Below are 12219 nucleotides of genomic sequence, written 5' to 3'. Positions count from 1 at the left end.
CGTCGGCTTAGGGACCCCCCGGTCTCGAAACGCCGACAAGGCTGTTTAAATAAACTGGACCCGAACCAACCAAAATCGGAATAATTGCAAGCCAATTCGGTTCCCTATTTCAAAATCTGAGAAAATAAAATGCGTAGTCTGAAATATATTTGGAACCAAGTCATTTAAACTCTCACAAATTCTAGACACTAGATATTTGCATTTAATTATTTAAAAAAAAGGAAATACCCATCTTCTCCGCGTCGTTTGCTGGGGATTTTTATTCCTTACTCAACCTTATCAATACGGCAGCTACAGGTGTTCATCTCTCCAGCCGTGATACTTCCTGCCGCGAGCTCATCTTCTCCTCCCCAGATTTTTCCCTCCCGCCGCTCAAGTGCTTGGATATCTCAAGCCGCCGCTCTAGTCTGGGATTAGATCCCGCTGTCCAGTCTGTCTTCTCCCCAGTCGCGTCCTTGGCCCCCAGCTCGAATCTCGCCTGAACCCGAGCAGAGCTCCGTCCATGACCGCCGTCGAGTCCCTGACGCGCGCTCCGCCGAGTGGCTTCCCCACGCGTCTTCTCTGTCCCCTCGACTCGCTCCTTCCCCAAACTCCCATGGCGCTCGGCCGCCTATCTCCATCTTCCTGACCGCGCCCTGCTCCCTGTTGCACGAGCTCAGCCGAGTCCTTTGCCGTGCCGAGCTGGCCCCTGATCCCTGCTTGCCGTGTTCCTGCGCGTCGTCGTCTTGCTGCTCGCTTTGCGCGTGAGGTCCTCTGCTCCCTGCGCGTAGCCGGTTTCTTGGTTCGCCGTGGAGCCTGCGCGCTCGGTTCTGTCCAGTTCGTGTACCGCTCGCCCGGTTCTGTCCAGTTCGTGTACCGCTCGCCCGTCCGCGCGGCATGTCATACATGGCCGCTGTCCGTCGTCGAGTCCCTACGCGCGCACCATCTCCCGTTGTCGCGTTCCATTCGCCTAAACCGGAGTTCGCCAGCCGTCCATGCTTGCCGGTGTGCTGCTGCTCTAGTTTAGATCTCGCCCAAGTCGCTGCCATGGTTGTCCGGTGTTTGGCCCGCGCCGATTCAGGTTCGGTCATATCGCCATCGTTGTGTTGTCGCTGGTGATAGCTTCACGTGCGCGTCAAACTCCCGCGTCGAGTCTTTTTCCTGCTCGTTGCGCGCCCTCTCGGCTCGCTCGGCCTTAATCCCTATCTCGTCGTCGACCTCGCTGCGACTTAGTTCATCTGTCGTGTTGGTCGTTGTCTCATACTGTACCTATTAGCTCGGATCCTGCCCAGCTCTTCGTCGCATCATTTGCTGTCGAGTCGTCAAACACGTCGTCCTCTACTCAAACTCCACCTCACCAGCTCGCTTCAAACACGATATCGTCATCAAGCTTTGCCTCAGCCTTAGCTCGTCGGTCACGCTCGCCAGATGTTCGATCAAGGATTTCAGCTGAAGGCCGTCGTCGTTCAGGCAACTACCAAATCAAGTTGTGATGTGGTGAGCCGATTCGCTATTTTTACTATGATCGTAAAATAAGATGCTACATACGTGTATACGATTAAGTTAGAAATACCAGTAAGGCGAGGTATGCTTCGAGGAGTTTAGTTGCCGAATATATTCGAACTAGTTCTATTTTGTAGAATATAGTATTTCGGTGACATGTAGGTTAAATTTAGTATTTTAAAATGTCTAGACAATAATATTGTTAGTATTACTATTGACAAATTATAATTGTTTGATAAAATTAAATTGGTTCTTGGGAAGCAAGTGGGTATAATTTATAAAGTGGGGGATGAATTTAGCATTTAACCAATTAGCTAATGAGTTGTGTTTAGGCTGATTATGTTTAATGTGTTGTTCGTGATGTTTGCGTTAGGTTCGTTTAATCTAGAAAACCGTGATTATTGCGCGTAGTCGTATATTAATAACTAGCGTTTCCGTGTAAGATTGTACAACGCCTCGCCACTAGGTGTTTAATACACTATCGTATAGCACTATTTAGATTTATGATATTCCTGTCTATATGCATTCATATGCATAATGCATTCCATTCAGGTGCGATAATTAATCACGTGATGCGGAAGATGACTCAAGTCGACACCAAGCGCGGGCTACTCCGCATGGAGATGCTGATGAACGAACCTGTCTGATCAAGTGTTAGGACAAGGATGATCGTCAAGTGGACGTCGTCTAACAAACACTAACATAGTGTTACCCAGGCAAGCCCCGGTGCATGCAACCCCTTTCTTGTGTTTTCAAATAATTTCTGCACACTTTAAGTCTAGTGAAATGTGCATTCGGTTTATAGGAGTTGCTTGGAACCTTTTGATGCATTGCCTTCCTTGCTATCCACACCTATATAGATACTTCTGGTAAAGTATCAAAACATGATTTACAAAAATGCTTAGCCCTGCTTAGATCTTGTGGATAGTGGTTATTCTTAGCCTAGCTCGAGAAAGGATGGCTTCTACCTGTAAGATTATTTTCATTGGGAGCAATGGTGGGATCTTACTGCAAAGTTCCCTGTAATGCTCTTTTCATCCTAAGGAACAGAAACAATTCTAAGGATGAAAGTACTTAAATCGAGACTTGGGCTAGGAACACGTGATGTTCTACCCAGGTTGATTAAGGATTGAATGCGTATGTAGGCGTGCTGGTCGAGGACCCTTTAACTGGTCACATGTCTCGTCATGGGTAAGCCTTGCCTCGGGCAGACTAAGGCCAGAATAAGATAACACGCAATGGGCGTGGAGCGGTGGCGAGAGTAGTGTGTACCCTTCGTGGCAAGAGGCTGGACGGTGGTGTATCTGTTCTCTCGGTTGGCGTGAACCTGATCTGTTCTTAAGAACCTCGGTGGCGGGTTGACATATGCAAGGGTTAAGTGCTACATATGTCGTGTGATCGGAGATCCTCAGCTGAGTATAATCGATTCGGATCGCCGTACCTTCGCGGTTATGAAGACTTGGTCACTTCCCTACAACCTAAGTCAGGATGTGAACCTCAAGAATAAAAATGATGTTGTATTGATGAGATGGTGAAATTAGACCAGATGCAAATAGAGTCTATTAATATTTAATCTGGTGTTAAAACATTGAAAGTAAGGATTCACTTTAGTAAGATATTTCTGCAAAAGTATCTAAGTTGATTCTTGCTAAAGCCTCTCCTTGATTCCCAATTCCAGCATACCCTTGAGAGTCTTTTCTTTAGTCGGGTAAGTCTTGCTGAGTAATTCCATACTCAGGATTTATTCCCTATTGTTTTTCAGGTTATAGTCTTGTGCTGCTGTTGATGGTGTTAAGTGCCGGTGGGCTCGGCCTTCTTATATAAGTATACCCGTCTTTATCTTCTTATTGAGGATGGTCACTTGAGCTAGCATAAATTTCAAAACTATAAATAATTTATAACAGTTCAAAGTTTCTTTCTTGAATCACTGTAGTAATCACTCTGATCATGTAAGAAGTAAAATTTTTGTAACTTGTAAAATTTGGTAATATGATTTCCGCTGCAAAATATTGGTGTGTGTGATTTATGTTTACTTAATCCCGCGGTTCTGGTTGTAAGTGGTTTATCCGATGTCCTTGGGCAATCGGATGGATCCTGTTAAGTTATCTGGTGCACATGCATAGCTGTCTGAGGTCTTTGAGACAAGGACAGGTGCATGTGGGCCCAATAACTTGGGAGGTTCTGCCACAACTGGTATCGGAGCTGGATTAATTATCTACAGTCACATACGTATTTTCAAAACAAATTTTTTGGTTTTGAAAAACCTATTTTCAACTAAACACATTGTTTGGCTTTGAAAAATACTTTTGAAAAACTATAATGCTAGCAACATCCTCTATTAAGCCCTAAACTAAGGACTATCAGGTGGCTTAGTTCAAAACTATAACCCACAACCGGGGGTATTGCATACATGTGTATTGTTATTTTTAAGGTCATTCACTTTTCAATGGATCGACGCTCAGGTAAGGTGAGATGTGAGAGCATGACCGAACAAACGTCGGTCTAGGGGAGAGTATAAAAAGCGCTTGATTATATACATGTTTTACATATGTATATATGAAGGCTACGATGTGGAGTAATTACTTTTCTAGGAATTCAGTACCCCATGGATGTGTATGGGTATACAGACATGGGAATACTGAGAAGTGTATTGTACTTGTAACGACGCACCTACGCTCAGGTAAGAAGGTGAGTTACCATAATGAGTTGCCCTATGGTTAAAGTGTGGCAACAGCGTCTATGCGTGGCTCGTCGCTTAATGATGAGCTGGCCTCCATATAGCAATATATGGAGTATAAACTGTGATAAACTGTCATGTGTGAACTGCATCATTGGGAAATTGGGCTGTGATGGAATTTTCTGCAGGTACACTAACCTCGAAAACGTATGTGTAGCTGACGACTAGAAAAATACCGTGAGAGAACGTATGCCACCAATATAGAACGTTATTGCCACAATATGTTGGCTAAATTAGTGAGGACGAATAGGACGAGCATGCATCCTGATTGTTGCATCATGTTTGTCACCTATACACCCAAAATGCTTCTCTCATCTTTATTCCAGTAACCAGTGATTGTAAATAATGTGGTGTAATGCGGTATTATGAACTTTGATGAAATAGCTGTCCTCCATTCTTGAGGTAATCTGTTTAGGTGTTATATGTGTTTGCTCTTGTGCTTGATGTGCCGATAGAAGGTTGGTAACTTGATTGCCTAAACCCAAAACTAGGCCATGTTCTTATTTAGTGAACCATGACCCAAATTTGAATTTTCCGTTATCACTCCATGACTAAACCCATGCAAATAAATGTGTAGATAATTTTTTTTGTTGGACATAAATTGTGCCTAGGCTTAAACAAGAATCTCGAGTCATGTTTCCTTCTAAAACCATTCCCTTGTTTATTGGTGCAAGCTGATGTACCTTAACCAGTTCGCCTGTTCTTAAGGATCGCCATGTTGAATTATCAACCCAACCTAGGAAAAGTGTGTCCGACCATTTTCTTGAATTTGATGCCTTTGATTTCCCCCATACCTATCGAAGGCATACCAACTTAATCTTATGATTGTTTCCCATCTGTATCTAATCAGATACTAATCCTTGACCCTTGTACTCTCTGTGATGGGCATAGAGATATGCTTGGGGCTAAACTTACAGTCTCCCATCGTACTCCCTCACCACACAGTTTAGGTTATGGCCATACCTTGTTCATTTCCTCGGGCCATGATCTATTTGACTCTCTACCTATAACTATTCATACAGGAGGTGTATCTCTTTGTATATTATCACCCTTGCCCAGTCTATTTGTGATGTGCGAGATTTCTTATTGGTTATGTTTGATAATGGTGTTATGACTAAAACCGGTGGTGCCGTGACGAAACCGAGGGCCTTCTGTGTGTGCGCACACATGGTTGTGCTACTCGGCACGCGCTGGTATCACAGTTAGTAGTTGTAATCCATTATGAGACTATGTCAATGCGTTATCTTGGCACAATCTATTTTTGCTACGTGAGATTCATTATTGGTGCCAGTTCGGTAGTGGTGTCACGATCAAGGACTTATGGTGCCGCAGCGAAACTGAGAGCCTCCTGTGAATGCGCACACAGGGTTGTGCTACTCGTCGGATGCTGGTATCAAGGTCTCTAGTCATGATCCATTATGGAACTACACTGATGTGTTATCTCCCGAAGGTCTCTTCCTTGAAACGATTTTGGTGTTGCTTGTCAAGTGATCAAGCAGCATCTATCATCTCTGTTGGATCAAACGGGCATACCACTTCCATGTATGGTCTCTTTTCCCTTGACCTTGGTAGTGACTACTCATGCAAGTTCCCTTTGCATCCTTTGTGTAAAGGTGAAGCCTTGGAGCTTTTTAGTGTTCAAAGATAATTGATTAGCTCTCAAAATAGAGATCTGCTTCCCCTGCTGCTGAAATGCAGGAGTTTGTTCATTCGCTCTCCTATTAATCCATGTACTCCCTAACTAAATCCGTTCATCTCGTATGAAGAAACGGATGAACAACGTGACCAAATGGATTTCTACCCAAGTGCATGATTTCCTGTTAGCAAAGGTGAACTCTCAACCCTTGGATTACCAATGGTACTGAGAGGACTTGCTCAATGTCAAAAGTAGTTTAACAACTTGGTTTTACTAACTTGTAACTGCTTTGTGAACGAAGGTTGAGTTTAGAGATCGTTTTATCGAGTTGTCTGAACTCACTTTGGTTCAAACCATCCTGAGAAAGTACTTACAAGAATCGAGATTAAGTCGACCAGTAACCCCCTAGTCATCGCTCTAGTCATGCCTCGATCGCCTCGCGTGTGTTTCTCCAGCATGTGTGATCAAGTCAAGCCGTGACTAGTGCTGGATAAAATGGACTGGTTACAAAGTCCGCATCTACAGATCCCTCCGCTGGTGAATTTCTCGAATCTATATCATCTTTCGTGGACTTGAATTCTCGGGTTAGCCATATGTTAACCGCGACAGTATTCGACATCCACACCCGTCCCCTGTGCTATGAACTTACTGTAACCACCTATTGGTAAACCTCTTTCTGGGTGTTTTACCCAAGATGGTGCATCTGATCCTGTTTGGGTAAAATTGCGCATTCACCGCTTGCTCAATAGACTCAGATAGTACAATGTTATCAGAAAAAGCAAACTGCACACATGAAACCTTATGTGTTCCTCGGGCAGACACCGTCTCTATTGTTGGACATCTCTAAATTAGCTTAAGGCGATACATGTTATGTCCACTAGAGAAACAACATTCTGAGACACTCGTCTTCGCTTGAGACTGCCTTATGATTACCGCTGATATGGACATGGGTTACATACTTCTCTACTCTTAGAAGTCTTTCGTTTTGAATCTCGGGACGAGATTCTTTTAAGGGGGGAGGGCTGTAACACCCCTGGTGTTTATATTCCGCCCTACAACAAGTACGGATTTAAACACGTAATATCAGTGGATAAAACGGGTGCTAAATTTTAATCATCTTCGCCTATCACGATTTTAAATATCGCATCTGTTTCGTTTGTCGCGAGTTTGACTTTGTTTTTAATCCATCCGGGCTCTTCCTAAATTTTTGTGATGTTTGGAACGTTGTTGTTCCGAAAATCGGTGCGTCCGGTGATTATTTAAAATTCATCGCTCGCGCGAATACGAATTCGGAAGCCCGAATCACTCGGATGATTTTTATCCCGGGCAAATTAGTCTAAACTCGACGACTAAAATATTCTGTGCAAAATTTAAATTAATCGATTAAGACAAATTAGAAACGTCCCTTAATTATTTCACTCTTGTTCGAGCAATCTATACGAATTCGGTAGAGACACTATTAGGAGCAGGCTGTTTAAATAAACTGAATCCGAACCAACCAAAATCGGAATAATTGCCAGCCAATTCGGTTCCCTATTTTAAAATCTGAGAAAATAAAATGCGTAGTCTGAAATATGTTTGGAACCAAGTCATTTAAACTCTCACAAATCCTAGACACTAGATATTTGCATTTAATTATTTAAAAAAAGGAAATATCCATCTTCTCCGCGTCGTTTGCTGGGGATTTTTATTCCTTACTCAACCTTATCAATACGGCAGCTACAGGTGTTCATCTCTCCAGCCGTGATACTTCCTGCCGCGAGCTCATCTTCTCCTCCCCAGATTTTTCCCTCCCGCCGCTCAAGTGCTTGGATATCTCAAGCCGCCGCTCTGGTCTGGGATAAGATCCCGCTGCCCAGTCTGTCTTCTTCCCCCCCCCCCCCCCCTCCCCGCGGCAGCTTCCGCGGCGTCCGTCTCCTTGCTCGCGCCCTACTTCTCCCCAACCACGGCGCCCTCTGTTCCTTCCAGCCGGTCGACTCCCTCTGCAGTCATGCGCTCGCCCAGCTCCCTTGCCTCCCCCATGGCCAGCGCCCCCTTCAGCTCCTCTGCTCGGGTCTCCCTCCCATGGCGCCCCGCTCCTGGATTGTCCCAGCTCGCCGCGATCTGCTCGAGCCCCCTCGCGGTGCCCCTCTGCTCCCTCTGCGCGTTTGGCTAACTTCTGCTCGGACCCTCCCCAGCCGCGTCCTTGGCCCCCAGCTCGAATCTCGCCTGAACCCGAGCAGAGCTCCGTCCATGACCGCCGTCGAGTCCCTGACGCGCGCTCCGCCGAGTGGCTTCCCCGCGCGTCTTCTCTGTCCCCTCGACTCGCTCCTTCCCCAAACTCCCATGGCGCTCGGCCGCCTATCTCCATCTCCCTGACCGCGCCCTGCTCCCTGTTGCACGAGCTCAGCCGAGTCCTTTGCCGTGCCGAGCTGGCCCCTGATCCCTGCTTGTCGCGTTCCTGCGCGCCGTCGTCTTGCTGCTCGCTTTGCGCGTGCGGTCCTCTGCCCCCTGCGCGTAGCCGGTTTCTTGGTTCGCCGTGGAGCCTGCGCGCTCGGTTCTGTCCAGTTCGTGTACCGCTCGCCCGTCCGCGCGGCACGTCATACATGGCCGCTGTCTGTCGTCGAGTCCCTACGCGCGCACTATCTCCCGGTGTCGCGTTCCATTCGCCTAAACCGGAGTTCGCCAGCCGTCCATGCTTGCCGGTGTGCTGCTGCTCTAGTTTGGATCTCACCCAAGTCGCTGCCATGGTTGTTCGGTGTTTGGCCCGCGCCGATTCACGTTCGCTCATATCGCCATCGTCGTGTTGTCGCTGGTGATAGCTTCACGTGCGCGTCAAACTCCCGCGTCGAGTCTTTTTCTTGCTCGTTGCGCGCCCTCTCGGCTCGCTCGGCCTTAATCCCTATCTCGTCGTCGACCTCGCTGCGACTTAGTTCGTCTGTCGTGCTGGTCGCTGTCCCATACTGTACCTATTAGCTCGGATCCTGCCTAGCTCGTCGTCGCATCATTTGTTGTCGAGTCGTCAAACACGTCATCCTCTGCTCAAACTCCACCTCACCAGCTCGCTTCAAACACGATCTCGTCGTCAAGCTTTGCCTCAGCCTTAGCTCGTTGGTCACGCTCGCCAGATGTTCGATCAAGGATTTCAGCTGAAGGCCGTCGTCGTTCAGGCAACTACCAAATCGAGTTGTAATGTGGTGAGCCGATTGCTATTTTTACTATTGGTTTTATGATCGTAAAATAAGACGCTGCCTATGCGTATACGATTAAGTTAGAAATACCAGTAAGGCGAGGTATGCTTCGAGGAGTTTAGTTGTCGAATATATTCGAACTAGTTCTATTTTGTAGAATATAGTATTTCGGTGACACGTAGGTTAAATTTAGTATTTTAAAATGTCTAGACAATAATATTGTTAGTATTACTATTGACGAATTATAATTGTTTGATAAAATTAAATTGGTTCTTGGGAAGCAAGGTGGTATAATTTATAAAGCGGGGGATGAATTTAGCATTTAACCAATTAGCTAATGAGTTGTGTTTAGGCTGATTATGTTTAATGTGTTGTTCGTGATGTTTGTGTTTGGTTCGTTTAATCTAGAAAACCGTGATTATTGCGCGTAGTCGTATATTAATAACTAGTGTTTCCGTGTAAGATTGTACAACGCCTCGCCACTAGGTGTTTAATACACTATCGTATAGCACTATTTAGATTTATGATATTCCTGTCTATATGCATTCATATATGCATTCATATGCATAATGCATTTCATTCAGGTGCGATAATTAATCACGTGATGCGGAAGATGACTCAAGTCAACCCCAAGCGCGGGCTACTCCGCATGGAGATGCTGATGAACGAACCTGTCTGATCAAGTGTTAGGACAAGGATGATCGTCAAGTGGACATCGTCTAACAAACACTAACATAGTGTTACCCAGGCAAGCCCCGGTGTATGCAACCCCTTTCTTGTGTTTTCAAATAATTTCTGCACACTTTAAGTCTAGTGAAATGTGCATTCGGTTTATAGGAGTTGCTTGGAACCTTTTGATGCATTGCCTTCCTTGCTATCCACACCTATATAGATACTTCTGGTGAAGTATCAAAACATGATTTACAAAAATGCTTAACCCTGCTTAGATCTTATGGATAGAGGTTATTCTTAGCCTAGCTCGAGAAAGGATGGCTTCTACCTCCAAGATTATTTTCATTGGGAGCAATGGTGGGATCTTACTGCAAAGTTCCCTGTAATGCTCTTTTCATCCTAAGGAACATAAACAATTCTAAGGATGGAAGTACTTAAATCGAGACTTGGGCTAGGAACAGGTGATGTTCTACCCAGGTTGATTAAGGATTGAATGCGTATGTAGGCGTGCTGATCGAGGACCCTTTAACTGGTCACATGCCTCGTCATTGGTAAGCTTGCCTCGGGCAGACTAAGGCCAGAATAAGATAACACGCAATGGGCGTGGAGCGGTGGCGAGAGTAGCGTGTACCCTCCGTGGCAAGAGGCTGGACGGTGGTGTATCTGTGCTCTCGGTTGGCGTGAACCTGATCTGGTCTTAAGAACCTCTGTGGCGGGTTGACATATGCAAGGGTTAAGTGCTACATATGTCGTGTGATCGGAGATCCTCAGCTGAGTATAATCGATTCAGATTGCCGTACCTTCGTGGTTATGAAGACTTGGTCACTTCCCTACAATACAACCTAAGTCAGAATGTGAACCTCAAGAATAAAAATGATGTTGTATTGATGAGATGGTGAAATTAGACCAGATGCAAACAGAGTCTATTAATATTTAATCTGGCGTTAAAACATTGAAAGTAAGGATTCACTTTAGTAAGCTATTTCTGCAAAAGTATCTAAGTTGATTCTTGCTAAAGCCTCTCCTTGATTCCCAATTCCAGCATACCCTTGAGAGTCTTTTCTTTAGTCGGATAAGTCTTGCTGAGTAATTCCATACTCAGGGTTTATTCCCTATTGTTTTTCAGGTTATAGTCTTGTGCTGCTGTTGATGGTGGTAAGTGCCAGTGGGCTCGGCCTTCTTATATAAGTATACCCCGTCTTTATCTTCTTATTGAGGATGGTCACTTGAGCTAGCATATATTTCAAAACTATAAATAAATTATAACAGTTCAAAGTTTCTTTCTTGAATCACTGTAGTAATCACTCTGATCATGTAAGAAGTAAAATTTTTGTAACTTGTAAAATTTGGTAATAAGATTTCCGCTGCAAAATAATGGTGTGTGTGATTTGTGTTTACTTAATCCCGCGGTTCTGGTTGTAAGTGGTTTATCCGATGTCCTTGGGCAATCGGACGGATCCTGTTAAGTTATCTGGTGCACATGCATAGCTGTCTGAGGTCTTTGAGACAAGGACAGGTGCATGTGGGCCCAATAACTTGGGAGGTTCTGCCACATATAGTATCTTTTGTTACGTGATAATCAGCTTCGTCTTCTGCCGAAGCTGCTGTTCTTATTGACCCTGTTTTAGCTTCTTCTAGAGTTATAGCTTCATCACCAAATAATAGTTTAAAAGGTATAAAACCTGTTGATCTTGATATGGTTGTATTGTGGATCCACACCACTTTAATCAACTCATCTGGCCACTTTCCTCTGGACTGATTGAAGATTAGCTTCATTATTCCCGTCATTATAATGTCATTTGCTCTTTCGACCAGTCCGTTTGACTCCGGATGCCTAACTGATGCAAAATGAATCTTCGTGCCAATTTGATCACAGAAATCCTTGAACGTTTCGGCATCAAACTGTGTTCCATTGTCCACAGTTATAGTCTTTGGCACGCCGAAGCGACAAACAATATTCTGCTAGAAGAATTTCTGGACTGTAACCGAAGTTATTGTAGCCAAAGGCTTCGCTTCAATCCACTTGTAAAAATATTCTACAGCCACCACAACATATTTCAAATTACCTTGCACTGGTGGAAGTGGGCCTAATAAATCCAGGCCCCATCTTTGCAATGGCCAAGTAGGCTGTATTAGCTGGGTGAGAGACGAAGGTTGTTTCTGGTCTCTTACACATTTTTGACAATTTTCACATTTTTGAACTAGCTCTTTCGCATCCGAAGCTGTCTTCGGCCAGTAAAATCCTTGTCTAAATACTTTTCCCAAGAAGGGCCTATACCCAATATGAGATCCACACAGACCTGCATGTATCTCCTTCATTAATTCAATACCTTCAGCTCTGGATAAATACTTAAGGAGTGGGGAACAGACTCCATATTTATATAATTCCCCTTCTATTATCACATACGGTCTTGTCCTTACTTCCATTCTCTTATTATAAGCTTCTTCATCCGAAAGGCAATTACTTTGGATAAAAGATATAATTTTAGTCCTCCAATCTTCACTATGTACTAGGGAAATTG

The 12219-nt window shown here is 44.7% G+C and overlaps 2 protein-coding genes across 2 annotated transcripts; both read right to left on the bottom strand.

Annotated features, from left to right (window-relative positions):
• Window positions 1–306: 306 nt before the first annotated feature.
• LOC100382710 (uncharacterized) lies at window positions 307–1632 on the bottom strand. Its single transcript, NM_001175433.1, has one exon. The coding sequence runs from the start codon at window positions 1068–1070 to the stop codon at window positions 414–416; it is 657 nt and encodes a 218-aa protein (NP_001168904.1). The 5' UTR covers window positions 1071–1632; the 3' UTR covers window positions 307–413.
• Window positions 1633–7584: 5952 nt separating this feature from the next.
• LOC109939203 (protein argonaute 18-like) lies at window positions 7585–8625 on the bottom strand. Its single transcript, XM_020541228.2, has one exon. It carries the CDS (start codon window positions 8623–8625, stop codon window positions 7585–7587), a length of 1041 nt encoding a protein of 346 aa, XP_020396817.2.
• Window positions 8626–12219: the final 3594 nt, after the last annotated feature.

This window comes from Zea mays, chromosome 7, assembly GCF_902167145.1.
Source record: "Zea mays cultivar B73 chromosome 7, Zm-B73-REFERENCE-NAM-5.0, whole genome shotgun sequence".
NCBI lineage: Eukaryota > Viridiplantae > Streptophyta > Magnoliopsida > Poales > Poaceae > Zea > Zea mays.
Note: the sequence above shows the minus strand (reverse complement) of the source record. Positions and strands in the feature narration are given on the sequence as shown.

Coding starts and splice junctions, on each gene's coding strand:
- LOC100382710 (NM_001175433.1), bottom strand. CDS start 1,070: ATGACCGAACCTGAATCGGCGCGGGCCAAACACCGGACAACCATGGCA.
- LOC109939203 (XM_020541228.2), bottom strand. CDS start 8,625: ATGAGCGAACGTGAATCGGCGCGGGCCAAACACCGAACAACCATGGCA.